At 42.5% G+C, this 19,945-nt stretch overlaps 1 protein-coding gene across 1 annotated transcript in view; it reads right to left on the bottom strand.

Moving 5' to 3' along the window:
- ttll12 (tubulin tyrosine ligase-like family, member 12) overlaps positions 1-19,642 on the bottom strand; it is a 43,437-nt gene extending 23,795 nt beyond the window's left edge. The window contains exons 1-7 of the mRNA XM_077005293.1: positions 19,451-19,642; positions 19,052-19,227; positions 18,095-18,293; positions 17,067-17,226; positions 12,473-12,606; positions 10,864-10,940; positions 347-463 (exon numbers count right to left, since the gene is read on the bottom strand). Of these exons, the coding sequence (XP_076861408.1) occupies positions 347-463; positions 10,864-10,940; positions 12,473-12,606; positions 17,067-17,226; positions 18,095-18,293; positions 19,052-19,227; positions 19,451-19,573 (986 nt within the window). The 5' untranslated portion in view covers positions 19,574-19,642. The remainder of the gene's footprint in view (positions 1-346; positions 464-10,863; positions 10,941-12,472; positions 12,607-17,066; positions 17,227-18,094; positions 18,294-19,051; positions 19,228-19,450) is intronic.
- Positions 19,643-19,945: the final 303 nt, after the last annotated feature.

The raw sequence follows: 19,945 nt of genomic DNA, 5'->3' as shown, positions 1-19,945 counted from the left end.
CACCCGTCTTGCTCTCAGCTCTTATGAGGTATTCAGTCAGGATGAGTTATTGCATTACTTCAGATGTACTGTAGTCAAGACGAGCTAGAGCAAAGGAGTGGTTATAAGGTCCTTTGGATGCAAAAAAAAAAGACCAAATTTAATCTTACAGAATAATCACAGTCAAACTAACGTTACGGAGCACTGTGTGTGTTTTCTGTGAAATCACCACCAAATCCAGAATTCCACGGTTAGGTAATGCATACAATCGACGTGAGTGTGCTAAGGTTATCGTAATTGGTCCTAATGCACACACGTTCAGGAATCTAATTTGGAACTGGTTGCACCTTTCCCCACGTGTTCACACCTGTAGTCCCGAATGTGCGAATACATCCAGAGAATGTCAGCCTCCTGCTGATTTTCAGTGAACTGGAAGCGTGGGTGTTTCAAATGGTCCAGAACCTGCTGCGTCTCTGTGTACACCCTGTAACACACACGCACAAAACACAGAAGAGGAAAACCACATCAACGTGGTGTGTAGACTATAGCACACACCCAAAACTATGAAAACAAACACATGATGAAGTCGATGAAGTCATAAACAGGATGTTTGAAGGCTGAAAGGTTTAAGCACTGAACTATAAACATTCAAACACCTAAGTGGTAAAAACCGAGAAGTGAGAAGATTCTGTCTGGACCTGTGTACAGAGAAAAAGGCCTCTGTGATACCGGATCAGTACTTTATCCTCATAGGTGGTGTGAGAGGATAAAAGAGCCAAATGGAGGAGTGTCCTTCATATTGATGTAATTGTGTCGGTCTTCAGCCGCATGATGTTGGATTTTAACTTGTGTAATATAAATTATGCATGGTTTGAATATTTTTGGAGAACATTTCAAAGGATGGGATGTAACAAAAGAATTGGTGATTACTGTGATTACGTAACCACCCCTGAAAACTGTCTAAAAACTCACTCTTCATATTCTTCAGTTATCCTCTAGAGGGAGTCTCAAACCTTAACCTGCAATAAGGGCCAGACTGTATATCCTTTCCAACTAATCCTTCAGCCTGCATTATTTTTTGTATGAATTAAATATTATAGTACCTGCAAATTGAGGAATTCATTCACCACAATATCAAAAAGTAACAAAAACGTATAATAATGAAAAGTTTTTTGTAACATTGATCAGTAAAGTTCAGTAAAGCAAAAGGACAGTAAAGATCAGTTTTGTGGAGATACAGACTGAAGACCATAAGTAAATGAAAACTGACGGCCCTCGTCAGGAGATATGGTGGAACACAGCACAGCAAAATTGGCCCAAGGACCTCATGCGCAACCAATTAATTCTGAGTGACTTAAGAAATGATAAGGCAAATAAATGTTTTCAGTCTGAAACATTCTTGCATCTTAGTTACAAAAGCCTCCTGCACAATGTGGGAAGGCGGGGGAACCTTGACCTTGTGCGACCCACCCAGGGAGAAGCTGCACAAACACAAGTGGAAACCGTCACCCACAGCTCAGCCACAAGCACTTACGTAACCACTAGCAGATAGTATAAAGGGCTTAGTTCTCTCTTGCAGACGCTTCTATATGCAGCAGAGATCTCTGGACCGATCCATAAAAAACTTTATTTTACTTTGACATCTTACCCAAATGCCTCTCACTGTTCTTACTCACCAGTAAGGTTCAAATTTAAACAACAACATATGCACGTGTGTACAGTACAGTGAAATTATATTTCATATAATATTCCGTATTCCAGCTTCTGTAGGATCCGGGGCCAGACCACAGGGTCTGTACCTGAACTATTACCAACAGTGCCCTGCACATTCACTCCAGAGTCAAGCGTAAATCATTGTCCTGTGTCTTCTTCAGCTTCCCGCTCTTCAGCCATGGAGCCAGACACATTTAGGTTTGAATGTGTACCATCAACATGTGAACGGAATCAGCTTGTTCTAAAACATCATTTACTTAGGTCAAAGGGGGAGAGGAAACGTTAGTTTGGTGATGGATAATGACTTGTATGTGTGACAGCAGCAGTTAAAGAAGAAGTGTTTGTTCTCGGAGATTAAATGAAACAATACAAGGGAATGAACATTAACAGAAGTGTGAGAGAAAGAACATGATGCATGAAGAGGTGTGATGAGGCCAAAGGATCAACAGAGATTGGCACTGATTAGGATTAGATGCACTGATTAGGATTAGATGCACTGATTAGGATTAGATGCACTGATTAGGATTAGACGCGTCTTCTCAGACAGAACCACAGGTGTCAGCCAACGTACAAGAAAGACAGAACGTCTGAGCGGGTGTGAGGAGACCGTGTGGAGAGAGCTCAACGCCATCTCTTGTGGACGCTCATGTGGTGTGTGCAGCTGAGAGTCTGAGGAGCTCTGCAAGTAAAGTTTTACTTTGCTATTCTCCAAACAGAGCGCAGAGTTGTTCTTGTCTGTAACACTGTTGCAGAGATCGAAACATTTCCACCACAAGGTTAATGCTGTAGTTGTAGCTACTGCACATTCAGCAGCAACAAGCCATGGTTCACAACCTAGGTCAGTCAGCTTCGTCAGGCTAAGGCAGAGGCTTACAGAAGTGGGGACAGAGCTCTGTACAAGAAGGTCAGAAAACACATTGACCAGGGAGATCAGAGTGGCCAAAAAATGCTAATCTGGAAAGCTGAGAACGACCCAGTATCAGTGTGGAGAGGCCTTCAACACATTACCCCCCCCCCCCGCAGACGCAAACAAAGGCCTGGCCTGGCTGACGACCATAACGGCTTCTATTGTAGGTTTGAGAGGGACACTTTCACACCTCTCTCCCCACATCTCCCCCACCCCCACCAAGCTGTACTCACAATATGTGAAGCTGTCTTGAGCTATCTTTTGTTCATAAACAAAAGACCATGAAGGCACCTGGCCCAGACGGTGTCTCACCTTCCTGCCTTAAGATCTGTGCTGACCAACTGGCTCCAACCTTCACCAAGATATTCAACAGATCACTGGAGCTGTGTGAAGTTCCCTCTTGCTTCAAATGCTCCACCATCATCCCAATCCCCAAGAAACCCTCCATCACAGGACTGAATGACTACAGGCCCATCGCTCTAACGTCTGTGGTCATCAAGTCCTTTGAACGACTGGTGATGGTCCACTGGAAAGATGTCACAGGAAACCTGCTGGACCCCCTGCAGTTTGCCTACCGGGCAAACGGGTCAGTGGATGGTGCAGTCAACATGGGTCTGCATTATTTCATCCTGCAACATCTGGACTGCTCGACATACGCAAGAATTCTGTTTCTTGATTTCAGTTCAACACCATCATCACATTCTGTCCACCAATCTCTCCCAGCTCACTGTCTCTCCTGCCATGTGTCAGTGGATCACCAGCTTCCTGACAGACAGGAAACAGCAGGTGTATCTGGGAAAAATCATGTCCTCTACACAGTCCATCAACATTAGGGCTGCCATGATTAGTCGACTAGTCACGATTACGTTGACTATTAAAATAGTCGACGACTATTTTAAACCTAAAAAATAATTTCTTTATTAATGTATTTATTTTTGTGTTTAAGCCAGTGCCTTATCCTTATTTTAATAATTGTTTGTTGGAACAAGCTGCATATTTCATTAAAGGTTTAATGAACTATGATATAAATTGTTTTAGCTGAAATAACTGAAATCTAATGATGGTTATATAATAGCAGCATTCTAGTGCGATAAGCTGTGTCGTGGAAATTCTCTGTAAGAAAAGTTACGAGCTCGGAGAGTGTCAGTCAGTGAAAGAAACACACACACAGGATGATTACTTCACCAGAAACCACTGTAGTTTATGGCTCATGCTGCCAGTCCTTATATACAATAAGGGCTGGCTGATCATGTGAAATAAAGTCATTACAAAGTCATATGAATTAAATGTCATGGTGTGTGTGTGTGTGTGTGTGTTAGTACCAAATATAGGAATATAAGAAAAAATTCTGCACTCTTAGGGGAACTTGCTCTTTATCGAGCATGGGTCTTCTGTCTGGAACATGTCACCTGTCTGGAACATGTCACCTGTCTGGAACATGTCTCCACTCCCGCCTTCTCCCTGTCTAGTCCTCTTGACCCAAAGGGTGACCTCAAACTTCCTCATTTGGTCACACGCCATGTTTAAAAATACTCTCTGAGAAAGCAGAGTTTCAGCATTTTCTATAACAGCTGTATGTATGGGCAGTCATGGCCTGGTGGTTAGGGAACTGGTCTTGTGACCGGAGGGTCGTGGGTTCGATTCCCAGACCTGAGGCCATGACTGAGGTGCCCTTGAGCAAGGCACCTAACCCCAACTGCTCCCCGGGCACCGGGCTAGGGCTGCCCACCGCTCTGGGCACGTGTGATCCACAGCCCCCTAGTAATCACTAGTGTGTGAGTTCTAACTGCACAGATGGGTTAAAAGCGGAGGACAAATTTTGATTGCGGTGTAAAAATCACAATTGACAAAATACGGCACATTTACATTTACATTTTTACATTATGTTTTATATTCAATCAACATATGATCCGATTAGTCGACTAATCATAAAAATTAATCAGTGATTAGTCGACTATGAAAATAATAGTTTGTGGCAGCCCTAATCAGCACTGGTGCTCCTCAGGGATGTGTGCTCTCCCCACTTCTCTTCTCTCTCTACATCATTGACTGCACCTCTAGTTTGCTGATGACACTACAGTCATCGGACTCATCCGGGACGACGAGGAGTCTGCATACAGACAGGAAGTTGAACGAAGTTGATGTTCTGGTGCAGTCAGAAGAACCTGGAGCTGAACACGCTCAAGACTGTAGAGATGAGTGTGGACTTCAGGAGACAATACTCAGCACTGCTGTCCTTCAATATCTTCAACAGCCCCGTGTCTATAATAATAATAATAATAATAATCTTTATTTGTATAGCACCTTTCATACATACATGTAACTCAAAGTGCTTTACAGTATAAATAAAAGAAACATTAAAAGGAGATAAGACAAAGACAAAAAGAAAATGTTAAAAGAAATTAAAGATAAAAATATTAAAATAACATAAAAAGTAAAAAGTGAACTAAGATAATAAAAAGTAAATTAAATAAGATAAAACTATTAAGATAAGAGTTTCTTAACTAAAAGCGGATCTAAACAGGAATGTTTTGAGACTGCTCTTAAAACTATGCAGGGATGAAATGCCTCTGAGCTCTTCAGGAAGAGAATTCCAGAGCTTTGGGCCATAGTGGCTAAAAGCACCCTCGCCAATCTTTAATCGGCTTTTAGGAATCACCAGTAGATTACTGTTTGAAGACCTGAGAGACCTGACTGGAACATATCTAACAATCATTTCACTTAGGTAAAGAGGGGCAAGACCATGAAGACATTTAAAAACCATGACTAGAACCTTAAAATCTATTCTAAAGCTGACAGGTAACCAGTGCAGTGAGTGGAGTGCAGGTGTAATATGATCTCTCTTTCTCCTGCGGGTCAGAACCCTTGCAGCCGCGTTCTGAACTCGCTGTAGGTGCGAAATAGAGCTCTTTGGAAGAGCAGATAGAACAGCGTTACAATAATCTAGCCTTGATGTGATAAATGCATGGACAAGTTTTTCACTGTCAGCAGGAGAGAGCATATCTCGGACCTTAGCGATGTTTCGAAGATGAAAGTAAGCTGTCTTGCATGTAGTCATGATGTGTGATTTGAAGCTGAGCTCATTATCAAAGGTGACGCCCAGGTTCTTAACACATTGTCTGGCTTTCAGATTCATTTGATTTAAATAAGTCTGGACATCATTCCTTTGTGAATCACTGCCAAGAACAAGAACCTCTGTCTTCTGTTTATTTAATTGCAGAAAATTGTCAGACATCCATGTCTGTATATCATCTATGCAGTCAAACAGTGAGCAAATTGATTTTAGGGCTTTAGGTTCTAGCGAAATATAAAGTTGAGTGTCATCTGCATATTGATGATAACTAATACCATGTTTATTAATGATGTGTGGTAACGGAAGCATATATAGGTTGAATAGTAACGGCCCAAGAATTGATCCTTGGGGGACTCCACAAGTTATTTTTTGACGTGTGGAGGAAGAGGTACCTAATGCTACATAGTAATCACGCCCAGTTAGGTACGATCTAAACCAGTCTAAGACTAAGCCACTAAGGCCTACCCAGCTCTGTAGTCGATCAAGAAGTATTTCATGATCAACGGTGTCAAAAGCGGCACTTAAATCTAGCAGAAAAAGGACTGAGAGTTTGCCTGCATCCTTATTCAATCTCAAGTCATTTACTACCTTAACTAGGGCTGTTTCAGTGCTGTGGAGAGCTCTGAAACCAGATTGAAGTGTGTCATTTATTTGATTTACTTTTACATAGTCATTCAACTGGATTGACACTACTTTTTCAATGATTTTGCTAAGAAAGGAAAGGTTAGATATAGGTCGATAATTATTAAGAATTGTGGGATCAAGATTTCTGTTCTTTAATAGTGGTTTAACCATTGCAGTTTTAAAAATTTTAGGGAATTCACCCAATTGCAGAGACTGATTAACAATCGTTAGAACTTCATTTGCTAATGAGCTCAGAACCTGCTTGAAAAAGCTTGTTGGTAAAGGGTCCAGTTCACAAGTAGAGGATTTTAGTGATGAAATCACATCAAGTAGTGTTACCATGTCAACTTCTTGGAAATAAGACATATTAAAGTTAGGTTGAGTAACTGATATAAGGGTTGATGGTCTATTAGTGCTTGTTGCTATGTTCTGCCTTATACTAGTAATCTTGTCCCTAAAAAATATAGCAAACTCCTCACATTTTTCAACTGAAACAGTCTCAGGGAAGCCACAGGAGGTGGGGTTTACTAGCTGATCTATGCTTCTGAACAAGACAGCTGAGTTATTATTGGATGAATTGATTAAGGTAGAGAAATAGTTTTTCCTTGCTGATTTCACTTCACTGTTGTAATTCTGCAATGTTGTTTTATAAATATCAAAATGTACTTGCAATTTTGACTTTCGCCAACGTCTCTCAGCCTGCCTACAATCTTGCCTAAATTTTACAATAGATGGAGTGTTTCTCCAGGGCATCTTAATTTTACCAGAGATTATTTTAGTTACCTTTGGTGCCACAGCATCAATACAGTTCCTAACTCTGTGTGCGAATGTTTCAACTAGCTCATTCCCATTTTCTGAGAGGGGAGGGAGGGACTGTATCATGTCTGTGAAGGCCACGGCACTGCCAGCACTGAGATAACGCTTGGTTATTGTGCGCTTTTCACTGAGTGTTCTAGTAGATAATGACATGTTGAAAAATACACCAAAATGGTCAGAGATTGCAACATCAGTAATTTCAGTATTATTAACCTCTATACGTTTAGAAATGACCAAATCTAAAATGTGGCCATGCTTATGAGTTGGGCCTGATACATGCTGTATGAGATCAAAAGAGTTAAGCATCCTCATGAATTCTGAAGTGATTGGATTTGTGGATATATCCATGTGAATATTAAAATCCCCAGCAATTAAAACATAATCAAAATCCATTAAAATCCTTGAAAGCATTTCTTCAAAATCTTCAAGAAAATCTGCATGTAGTCTGGGAGGATGATAGATAACAATCAAAAGAACTGAATAAGTACTGTTGAGTTGTACTGCCAGATATTCAAACGTAGGATGTTCCCCTAATGAGATCTGCTTACATCGGAATGCTTTATGGTAAAAACATGCAACACCACCACCTCTCTTATTTACCCTGGAGACATTAAAATAGGTAAAGTCGGGAGGTGAAGCTTCATTTAGCACTATTGCTCCATTGCTATCAAGCCAAGTCTCTGTTAGAAAAAGAAAGTCCAGACAGTAATCTTCAATTAATTTAGCTATTATAAAAGACTTGTTTGTGAGTGAGCGGACGTTTAGTAAGGAGACTTTGAAGACTTGATGTGTTTGATCAGCATCGCTTACATCACTTGTGCATTTCACTGGGATCAAATTTTGTTTGTTACAATGTTTTGTACCCTTATGTTTTCTTCTGATTACATTTTTATTTCGATTCTGAGAGCCATGCCACCGGCTATTTAAAATAACTGGAATGTAGCACTGACTAGGAGCATGGGTTCCAGTGTGTCAGACCTGAGAATTCACTGAGTGTGCAGGAGAAGTGGGTGAGTTCCTGCAAGACAGCAGACTGTAGTGTTGCAGAACCTCTTCAATCTCCTGGAGTTTACCTCTGAGACTGTGGACAGATTCTCTGACAGGAGATGGTGGGCTCCTTTGACTGACATTACTGACGTTACTGCTGGCGGTTGGGTGCAGGTTCCGCATGTGAGTGATTCCATACATTAGATTATCCACAAGCATTTGAGTCCCAGCCCTGTTAGGGTGAAGCTGATCAGGTTTAAAAAGCTCAGGACGCCTCCAAAAAATGTTGAAATTGTCAATGAAGTTTACCTTCCGATGTGCACAGGCTGTAGTGAGCCAGCTGTTTAGAGCCAGCAGTCTGGTAAAGTGACCACTGCCTCGACGTGCAGTTGGTATCGGTCCAGAAATGAACACTTCACACCGGGAAAACTCCAGAATGTCGAGCAGATGGTTAAAATCCTGTTTCAGTATCTCAGACTGTTGTTTGTAAACATCGCTAGAGCCGACATGTACAATCAGTCTTTCCGTAGCTGGATGGTCATGCAATATGTGTGGAATCATGGGTATCACTTCACAGACAGTAACACGAGGAAAGCAAAAGGCCTTAATACTGTTGCTCCATACATCTCTGATGACTGAGTCCCCAATTAGCAGCGTTTTGGGCTGTGGCGGTGTTCCTCGTCTTCTTTCACCATTAATGCCTCGGCGGCTAACATGGTTAGCATCCCGATGGCCAACATGGTTAGCATCCCGATGGCCAACATGGTTAGCATCCCGATGGCCAGCATGGTTACCACCCCGATGGCCAGCATGGTTACCACCCCGATGGCCAACATGGTTACCACCCCGATGGCCAACATGGTTACCACCCCGATGGCCAACATGGTTACCACCCCGATGGCCAACATGGTTACCACACCGATGGCCAACATGGTTACCACCCCGATGGCCAACATGGTTAGCATCCCGATGGCTAACCCTCTTAGCATGCTTGTTAGCATGCTGCTGGCTAACACAGTTGGCAGCCTGGTGGTTGGTCCGCGAATGGCCAGAGTTATTTGCAAGCTTAGCAGCCAGACTGGAGTCGGATCTCTGATGCTGATTGGGGTGCGTTTGATGTCCTTGATGTCCTGGAGAGGGAGGCAGTATGTTGTGATGAGACTGCTCAGTTTCTGCTACTTCAGTTGAGGCAAGAGCTTCATATCTGTTATCGAGAAGAATGTTCTGTTCTGAAGATTGCTGCTTGCCGCCGCTGCTGTGCTGGTTTCTGCTACGTTCCTTCCCCCGAACAAGAGTCCAGCCCTTATCATTGTTGTTGTTAACAGGATTAGGAGTTGAGGCCAAGATGAGCTTAGGCTTTGCCCCCAGTACATCCCAGCGACAATGGAGAGAAACGTCTCTTTCTTTGCCAGTCACAGGGACGGTTTTGTCAGCGGTTTGTGTGGCAAGAATCGAGTCCAGATATTCTTCCTCCTCCCTTATAGAATGTAAGGTATGGATTCTTTCCTGAAGTTCTGCAACCCTCTGAGACAGTTTGATACACTCAGAGCAAATAGATGATGTGGAAGCATGAGCCATAATCGCAAAAGCACCGGGCACAAGGCTCAAATATCCAAGTTAAAAATCCAAAGTGCAAAAATAACACCCAATAAGTTCTGGCAGGTATTTCACAGCTGAAAACAATATCAGCTGCTGATAAAACAGTGCACAAAAACCACTCACAAGGATGAGGCGCAAAAAACAGTTCACTCGCAGTGTCGGACTGTCGGAATGTAAAAAATGCTAAATAATCCTTTATAGATGAATGTAAAAAAGCTTACCAAGTGAAGTAACGAGTAATGGATCCTTTTAACTTGTAAAAATAACTTGAACTTGTAGATATAACTCAAATAAATGAAAGGACAGGCAGAGCTGACAGAAAAGCGTCTGTACAGGAGGAAAGCAGGAAGTAGGGTTCTACTGTAGAGTCCTTCAGGTTCCTGGGCACCACCATCTCACATGACCTGAAGTGGGAGCCCAACATCACCTCCATCCTCAAAAAGGCCCAGCAGAGGATGTACTTCCTACGCCGGCTGAGGAAGTTAGATCTGCCTCAGGAGCTGCTGATCCAGTTCTACACTGCAGTCATTGAGTCCATCCTGTGCACGTCCATCACAGTGTGGTTTGGAGCAGCCACAAAGCAGGATGGGAACAGACTGCAGAGAACAGTGTGGACTGCTGAGAAGGTCATCGGTGCTCCTCTGAGAAAATCATCACAGACTCCTCACACCCGGGTCACCATATGTTTCAGCTCCTCCAATCTGGCTGACGCTACAGAACTCTGTCCACCAAGACCGTCAGACACAAGAACAGTTTCTACCCACAGGCCGTCACCTTCAACAGCTGATCACCAGACACCCATCACCCAGATCATATACACCATAAACAACTATCATCACTCCTACTCTAAAATCACTGCATTATTGCACCTTATTCATAATCATACATGTTTACACTGCTATTGTTGCACTACTATTTAATATGTATACTGTTTTCATATTGTTATTTTGTGAACACTGTAAAGCACACGGTATAGAAATGTCCTTATATAGACTATGTATACTGTGTATACTCTTGTTTTTTGTATATTGTGTATAAGTTATATGAAAAGTACCTGTATACTGTTATTGCGTGAGAAACACGAACAGCCGAAAACAAATTCCTTGTGTGTGCGAATTTACTTGGCCAATAAACCCGATTGTGATTCTGAGAAATCAGTACTCACTTTAGGACTTTGCCCTCTGGCACTCTGTAGGCCGAGATGTCCACAGGGAGCTGTTCCTTGTTCTCCTGTAATATGGTCTACAGAGCAGGAAGGACATGAAGATGGAAGATGTGGGGAAGTTTGTTCTGCGATCAGTAATTATGCTTATCAACGTTATAATGCGACACTTTACACACACACACACACACACACACACACACACACACACACACACACACACACACACACACACACACACAGTCAAGTACTAAAGAACTACACAAGCTGATGAACTCCAACCTCGCCGCTGTTCGGCGGGTACAGTATGAAGATCTGTACCGAGAGTGGATCCACTCTGTCGCACTTCTCTGGTTCTGCTACCAGTGGAATACACATACAAGCAGCCTGCCACAAACCATGAAGCAACCACTTTTAATTACCCACAATCCACCTGAGCAGAGTTACAGCCACACAGCCAGTGCTCAGACATGCCAGCACTGCCGTAGCCTGGCATTAATTCCCTGTGATTCTGGGACAATATATTATCTGGACATATTTATTTTTATAATTGCATATTTCATTTACCTATATATTTTACTTGCTCTTGTGCATCTGGAGTTTTAAGCACTCAATGTGTAACATGAATATTAAATTACAAATGTTATTGTTTTAAAACAGAGACTGCTTGATGGGAGCACCTCAAGATTCTCAGCCCAGGCAAATCAAACCATCAGCTCTTGTCTGAACCCCCACACATTCTGCCTACTGTGATAAAATGTTGTAAAAGTTGTGAGTCAATGCAGTTGTACAATGTAACGGTTTTGATATTGACTTTCAACAGAAGACAAGGTCACAGGGTCAGTGAGAAATGACCTGAAGCTAGACACAGGATGTTCTGTTAAGGGATATGGTCTCTGAAGTAGAGACATGCTGATCTCATGTAGGGCCAGACAGATGGACCCTGAAAAACAACTTGCAACATAGGTACAAAATGAGGAACTTAGAAGATGGTCAAAACAAACTTTATAGAATGTTAAAATGAGTCCATGTTTGGTATTAAGAGAAGATTGTAAACAGCGTCAAGGGATTCATGATTTGGGTGGAGCAACTGGGATACAAGTATCGGTTCAAACTGTTAATGTTTGGATCTCTCAAGCATTCTGCTGATGTTTAGGTTGTGATATACCCAAAAATATATCTTTGCTACAATAAAAATATAAGTCTTCTGAGTCTTATCCTTTGCATCAAACAAACACGACGACACTACATACAGCACACACTTCATTTGACCTCCAATGTCTACACTACTGGTGTAGACCACAGCAATTCTACAATTTGACCAAGTGGAACTTGATTGTAGGTATAAATACCACCTATAAAAGTCATTAAAAAGCAGCCGACAATGGCATGCTTTCCTGGTTTTACACCAAACGAAGATCAAACGATTCCCATTCTGAAATGGTTTTGCTTTTCCTGATAAATTCTGATACAATTGCTTTTCCTGACAAATATTTTTTTCCTTAAATGCTTTTTCCTTAAATGCTTTTTCCTAAAAAGCTTCCAAAATAACTTTTAGAAGAACCTTCTCTGGTCCTGTGGAGTACAGAGATGTCATATTAACCTTTATTACCTCATAATACACGTCAGGGGGTTCCGGAGTCTCATCGATTACTGCTTCCAGGTCAGCTGGCTGCCATGGTAATAGTCGACATTTCCTCACCAGTGGGTCAGACTCCCCATATGTGTAATCTCTTGTCACCTCATCTGGGGATTATGAAGAATAAATCAGTGAGGGCTGTTAATCCCCATGAAAAATCTGAAATTCTGAAGCTGTGTGATCAGTGCAATGTAGGCCTCATGTTCACATTTATTCATATCATTTTGCTCAAGAAAAAAAGAAAAAAAACATATGTGGGGTTCATTCACACAAGAAAAGATTTCAGAATCTGAACTAGAACCAAAACCCATTTTTGGCCAAGTATGCTGACACATAAGTTATTGGGTTCGGGCCATTGGTGACTCTTGAAAAGACTCATGACTCTTAACGCTTGATGGTACATATACATTTTGCTTACATTTACATATGTACAATCCTACCCATAATGCTTACTGTGTACGTTTGATGTGTTTTGATGTACACTGTGTGTATTGATATATTTTTCATGTATATAAGGTTTTCTACTTAATTCTTTTTTAATTTTTTATCTCATCCTTGTCTGTACATGAGCTGTTGTAATGAACACATTCTCTCGAGGTGGGATCATTAAAGGTTTATCTTAACTTATCTCTTATCTTAAAAACAATAAGATGAGAGAATCTTTATCGTCATTATATGTGAGTATAACAAATTTTTTTTGACAACTTCTCAAGCAGAAAAGACAACAGGATACAAAAGCCAAATAGAAAGAGATTTGCAATTTACAATCTCACAGTGCAAGGAAGAAGAAGAAAGAGGAAGCCGAAGAAGAAGAGAGCCTAAGTAAAAGAGGAGCCCCCTGCACCCACAAACATCTCCCTTTTATAAACCCCCCCCCCCCCTCCCCAGGTTAACCAATGGGAATCAGGTTGCTAGTAAAAACAACAGAGTACATTTGCATACAAAGTGCATTTCCACACAGGACTGCCACCTTTGGGGTGAAGTCTACAAACCTTTTTAGTGAGTGATTTGAACCATGCGGCTTATAAAGAGGTGTGGCTTTTCTGTAGATTTTTCTTCGCCCGTCAGGGGGCGGAGCAGAAAGTGAATCAGGTGGAAGGTCAAAGTTGTAAATCAAAGAAGAAAGTGCTCATTTTCATTTACATGCAAGTAGCAGGTACGACTGAGAATTTTTTTCAAACCAACATGTTTTGTGCCAAATTCCGACTCCCCGGCAGAATCCAACTCACCTCGTTAGCACATGCATAAAGATGCTACAGATGATATTTGGGAGTTACAGTAATTATAACTTAGTTCACTGAGCACTCTAGTTTTGTCCTAACTAGATATTTAGACATAATACCGCTGTAATACTGCGAAGTTATGGTGAACGTTGGTATAGCCAGTGTGTATTTTATTTAAAATAATTAACATCCTTGAGTCAGTGTGGCTTTGGGCATAAATGCTGTGCCATTTGCTGTGTTGGATAATTAAAGTCTAGCTCTTATTTAGCCCAGTGCAGCTTATACAACATTTTCCATTAAAAAAAACTTTGTAGGTGCAGCTTATATTGAGGTGCGCTCTATAGTCCAGAAAATACGGAAACTAATCTTTTACGGAATCTTTTGAAGTAAACCACCATTCGTTGTCCTCCATGGTTTTATAGAGGAACACCAGATACTGCATCCCTCACAGGAACTCATCTGATCACTCCTACACAAGTACTAGATTGCAGTTATAATATACATCAGTGGGTGAAATATGTGAAAAGTAGTGTCAATAGAGTGAGCAGAGAGTGGCTAAGATGCTGAGTGCCCAGCATTTAAGTGCAGAGTGGCTGTCTGGTTGGGATGGGGGTGGAAGGGGGGGATTAAAGTCAGTGGGGTGTGATGGGGGCAACAGCTGCAGGTCTGTGTGTGTGTGTGTGTGTGTGTGTGTGTGTGTCTATGCAGGTCTCGCTGGTGGTGTGCTAGAAATTCACCAGGAGCTGTTGAGGTGGGCTTTTTCAGCTTTTTCTGGGACGTACAGCCTTTGATGTGCCCTCTTAATGACGTGTGATGTCTTAGGAGACCAAGTTAGTCGTTGACGCCCAGGAATTTCACACTCCGAAATCTGGGAGTTATCTTCGATCAGTCTTTAGCATTTGATTCTCATGTTAAACAGCTGTCAAGATCCTGTTTCTTCCACTTGAGAAATATCAGTAAACTGAGATCTATGGTCTCAACAGCAGATCTAGAGATGCTGATCCATGCGTTTATTTCATCTCGCATAGACTACTGTAATGCCTTGTTTTCATCTCTCAGTGTATCAGCTCGTGGTCGTTTACAGATAATTCAAAACGCTGCAGCGAGGTTACTGACCAAGTCAAGCAGACGGTCTCACATAACACCCATTTTAAAATCCTTACACTGGCTTCCTGTAGAATTCAGGATCCAGTTCAAGATTTTAACTTTAACATACAGAGCACTACACAACACAGCTCCTGTGTATGTCGCTGACCTGCTCCACCCCTACACTTCATCACGATTACTCAGGTCAAACAACCTGAGTTTACTGTCTGTGCCACGCTCATGTCTAAAGACTCGTGGAGACCGAGCATTTAAGGTGGTTGCTCCAAAACTGTGGAACACACTTTCTCCACATTTAAGATCAGCTGACACTGTAGATACTTTTAAAAAACAGCTAAAGACTTTCCTTTTTACGCAGGCGTTTAGTTAGTGGTGGAGGTTGCAGCCGTTGACCTTGTACACTGTATTTTATTTCTGTTTTATAGTGTGTGTTTTTGTGTCTTTGATTTATTTTATTTTATTTTCCATTGTAAAGCACTTTGTGGCTTGTGCCTGTGAAAAGTGCTATATAAATGTATTTTACTTACTTACTTACTTACTTTCCACCTGTCCTATCTTTTCACCAAGTATGTGAAGGGGGAGGAGGTCTGGCTGTTTTGTTTTCCTAATGTCCACGATTATCTCCTTTGTCTTGGAGGTGTTAAGTGCTAGACCCAAGTACCTAGACGTTCCACCTCATTCCTGAGGGAACGCTTGTACTATTGTACTATTGATGTGTCATGATGATGATGTTTGAAGAATGGATCGGGGTGCAGTCGTGTGGGAACAGGGTGAAGAGTATTGGTCTCAATACTGTTCCCCATGGAGTCCCAGTGTTCAAGATGAAAGTAGAAGAGGTGTTTTTACCCATCCTGACCCTCTGTGGTCTGTCTGACAGGAAGTCCATGACCCATGAGCAGAAGGTCCTGCTCAGGGCTTTGGTTTCCCAGCTTGGAAACCAGTTTGTGAGGGACAACAGTGTTAAAAGCAGAGGTGAAGTCCACAAATGACATCCTGATCCTGTGTTTGGCTATTCCAGGTGTGTTAGTGCTGTGTGTACTGCCATAGAGACAGCACCCTCTGTGGATCGGTTTGCCCTATACGCAAACTGATGCTGGTCCAAGTCCGGGGGGATGACGGCACTGATGTGTGAAAGCACAAGTCTCTCAAAGCATTTCATGAATATTGGCGTCAGTGCGACCGGCCCATAGTCATCGAGTTGGCTGTCTTTTTGGGGACTGGGATAATAGTGGATGTCTTGAAACATTTTGGGACTGCAGCTGGTTGGAGAAAGGCTCCGACCTCCATCAGCTGCACAGCACAGTGTGGACGAGCCTTTACTGCTTGTCTGGAGACTCCATCTGGACCCCTGTTTTGTTGGCATTCAGTTTATACAGGGTGGTCCTCACTTGATGGTGCTGTAGTGCTAGTGCTGGTTCCCCATCTGGTGATGTGAGGAGCTTTTCTGTTACTTTCATCAAACCGTGTAGAGAACTGATTAAGCACATCAGGTGGACTGGAGTCATCACTGGCCTGAGGGTGATGTATTGGGTATTGGATTCTAACCTATCACAGAAGACGCAGCTCTTCAAGACCAATCCAGAGACACCAAGTTTGACATTATCCTAATGAAGGAAAGGACCTTTATCATAGATTATAGGTACATAAGGTCTTGGAGCCACAACTCAGCCTAACGCAACATAACCAGCCGATAATGCCTTGTGCCATCACGACTTAGAAATAATGTTTAAACATTAGATTAAATCCTGTATCTGTCCTGTCTGTATATTGTCTTCTTTCATTGTTTGCCAAACAATTATTGGTAAAATGATAACTGTATTTCCAGTGACACGTGGTGACCGCAGGGTCATGTGTAAGGGATTGAACCTGTTAAGATGTAGCACTACGGTGAGATTTCTACTAAATGGCAGTTACCATGCGCACAACGTGTCTGGAAAAAAACGTGTTGAAACAATTATGTGTTTATTATGTGGGGGGCTCTAAAACTGTCAAAAAAAAGAAAAGAAAAGATGGATATCTAACCATAAACTAAGTGGTTGTGTGTATGACAGAAACTTTTAGAAAAGGGGCTTTGGAAGGGGGGGATTAAAGTCAGTAGGGTGTGATGGGGGCAACAGGTGCAGGTCTGTGTGCGTGTGTGTGTGTGTTTGTGAGGGGGGTGGAGGTGTCTGTGTGCGTGTGTGACAGGTGCTTTGGAGAGACCCAATACTAATGAGGGGCGTGTGTGTGTGCGCACGCACCTCCATGCCCCAAGTCCTGTAGAGGCCAGAGCACTGAATAGGCGATCTGCTGATTGGCATAGAAGAAAGGAGCCATGCGGCAGGACGGCTGTGGAGAGTGCTGCACCTGCGACCCAAACTCATCCATTATGTACCAGACGGGCACCTTCTCTTCTGCAGACTGCAAGACAAGACACAGTTCAGAATCATACGCTCAGTCAACACACTCCAAACACACAAACAAAAAAAAACAGATTCCCACACTCCGATATTCACTGTATTAGAGCGAATTAAAGATCTAATATTTCACACAGCCAAGGAAAACATACAGCGATCCTGAAGCTCGTTAACTTGGCCCCTTCCTCACTCATTGCTCCTTTATTATCCAGTTTGGTCAATTTCCTTGATTTTGTAGCATGTGTGTGTTTCACAATTTCCACAGCACTGCTTCAAGCTACAGGTTCTGCAGTACAAGTGTGTGTAAGGACATGGGAGACAGTTTGTCCACTAATGTGATGTGTCCCTGCTGTGAGGATAAGGCCTGATTCTAATAAGCACTGGCTGCAGTCTGGAGGTCTCCCGGCGCCCCAGGCTTTATCTAGGCCTGCTTGTTTAATATCTTTTGTTGTTGTTCTGTAAAAGTGAATGCAAAACAATAATGTTATGAGAACAGAATGTCAGTCTGACCTCGAGAGCTTATGGTCTTCACATCTGCCAGTGACGAGCTGACAAACTGCGCAGGATGTGATCTGTTAGCTTTTATTATTTTTGCACCCAGGCCAAATTTCACTCAGAGAGGAAAATTGCTGGCATGCACCAACATGCTAATATCAGGCCTATCATCATGTAGTATAACTTAAATACAACAACTGTCTGACAAATTTGACCAGAATGATTTGCTATTTGCTGCATCACATAGTGTATTAGTAATTGGCTGTTGGTCATTTTGTGGGATTCTATAGCTTGGTTCCTTAGGCTGTTTTTCTTTCTCTTTTAAAATTCCTGAACCAACAGCCTAGATCTTCTCACTCAGTATAAATACAGCATACCCCCTGTGACAGCTGGTAGGTCTGATTGAACTTCCACATATCGTCGAGCACCATGTCCACTATATCGGGGTCAGGAAACTCCCCATGGAAAGGCAGGCCCATCAGGCCAGCCATCCTGGCCAGCAGCCCTGGGATCTCCTGTAGCTGCTGTCTGGCGTTCTCCACACGATACGTCCATGCGTGGTCCACGAGGTAAACACTGCAAAGAGATACATGTACACAGGCTTAGAGCAAGGCGCTTCACAATGTTACTTTGGCAAATTCTGACCCTTGTTTCTCTCCGTGTCCATGGCTGTGAGATGACCCACTGAACAGAAGCCAGGAAACACAAACCCAACTAGTCTTGACAGGAATCTGTGCCTGAACTGAGAAATCAATCTGGCTAACGTTGAGAGAGAAAGGTTGGTGTTATAATATCAGTAAAAACAAACAAACAAAAACACCAGAGACATCCACAGAATTTAGAAATGTCCTGTAAAGCTTTAGTTCTGATAGCAGAGATCTAAAGGTGAAGTGGAGGCTGGGAAACCTCGTCTCCCGTCCAGACTACAGAAGAGTGTCCGTCTCCAGATACCACCACATAAGGCTATATGTTCCTTTAAGGGAGGAGTTCTGCATAATGAATGATCACATGATTTAGTTTTTTACTATTTTAATTAAATTAAACAGCTCTTCCATCTTCATTCACAATCAAATTTCAGTAAACAATGCACATATATGTTTTATTATCATTTAACTTTTAAGTACACACAAGTGCTGAAGTGGATGTTTAGATACTGGTCTTTCACTTGTAACAGGGAGGTGTAACACCTGCTTTTCTTTCCTCAGGTAAAGGATCCGTGCACAGGAAGAGGGGCCAGCGTGTGGAGACAGCACGGGCTGTAGCGCCATCCCCTGGTAAGCAAACGTAGTACACGTTAGCGCACAACCCCATAAAGCGAGCTGTGCCGCCCTCACCTGTCCGGATCGCAGGCTTGCAGGCCGCTCTCTCGAGTGACAACAACTTTATAAGAAACGGCTTCAGAGCTGGACCTGCTTTGTAGAGCACCCTCCTCCTTCTGATCTTCATCATCATCATCCTCCTCATCATGTTCCACCTGCATCATTGCAAACACTTCCCCCGCATCAAACACCTAGCGAGCAGAGACAGACCACCATCATCTTTTCAGTTCACTAGAACTGAAAAGGAATGAACCGATTTCGTTGCTTGTCGCCTGTGCAGGTACATGCAATGTCGAAATACATCAATACATGCAAGAAAGCCCATGATCCACGTCTTTGTTGTCATTTAGTTTCATCTAGTTCACTGCCCAAGAGAACCCTTGCAGCTAAATGACAACCTGATTTGTTAACTACCTCTTTGGCAAGCTTGTGGTGCAGACTCTTCCAGTATATCGGAGGAATCCCGGCCGCCTTCAGTGCAGACGTATGTAAAGTAAGGAAGAGTTTATAATCTTCATCTTCTGCGTTATCCACCATGATCAACTTCGTCTGTGACAGCTTGTTCCGAAACACATGCGTGACAAAGCGCTGTCCCGCACTGCATTATGGGAACGCAAGTTAAAGGGACAGGAACGCTCCGTGCACGCGCCGCGTTAAACATCTAACTGCATTAAACATGTTCACTGCATTAATCATGTTAACTGTATTAATCACGTTAACTGCGTTTCGTTAAGAACTGCAGATGAGACAGAATGCCATATGACGTCATCACGCAGAAGACATGCGTGTCACATTTTTTTCTCACGTAAAATTCTTGAGGTGCTTGTGAAGTCCACTTAGCTATTAGCAGAGGTGTCAATTCCAGGTTCAGAAAGTAAAAGTCCTCACCAGGATTTTGCTCAGGCTTCC

The sequence above is a fragment of the Brachyhypopomus gauderio genome, chromosome 5, assembly GCF_052324685.1.
Source record: "Brachyhypopomus gauderio isolate BG-103 chromosome 5, BGAUD_0.2, whole genome shotgun sequence".
Classification (NCBI taxonomy): Eukaryota; Metazoa; Chordata; class Actinopteri; order Gymnotiformes; family Hypopomidae; genus Brachyhypopomus; species Brachyhypopomus gauderio.
This window is presented reverse-complemented; position numbering and strand designations above follow the sequence as displayed.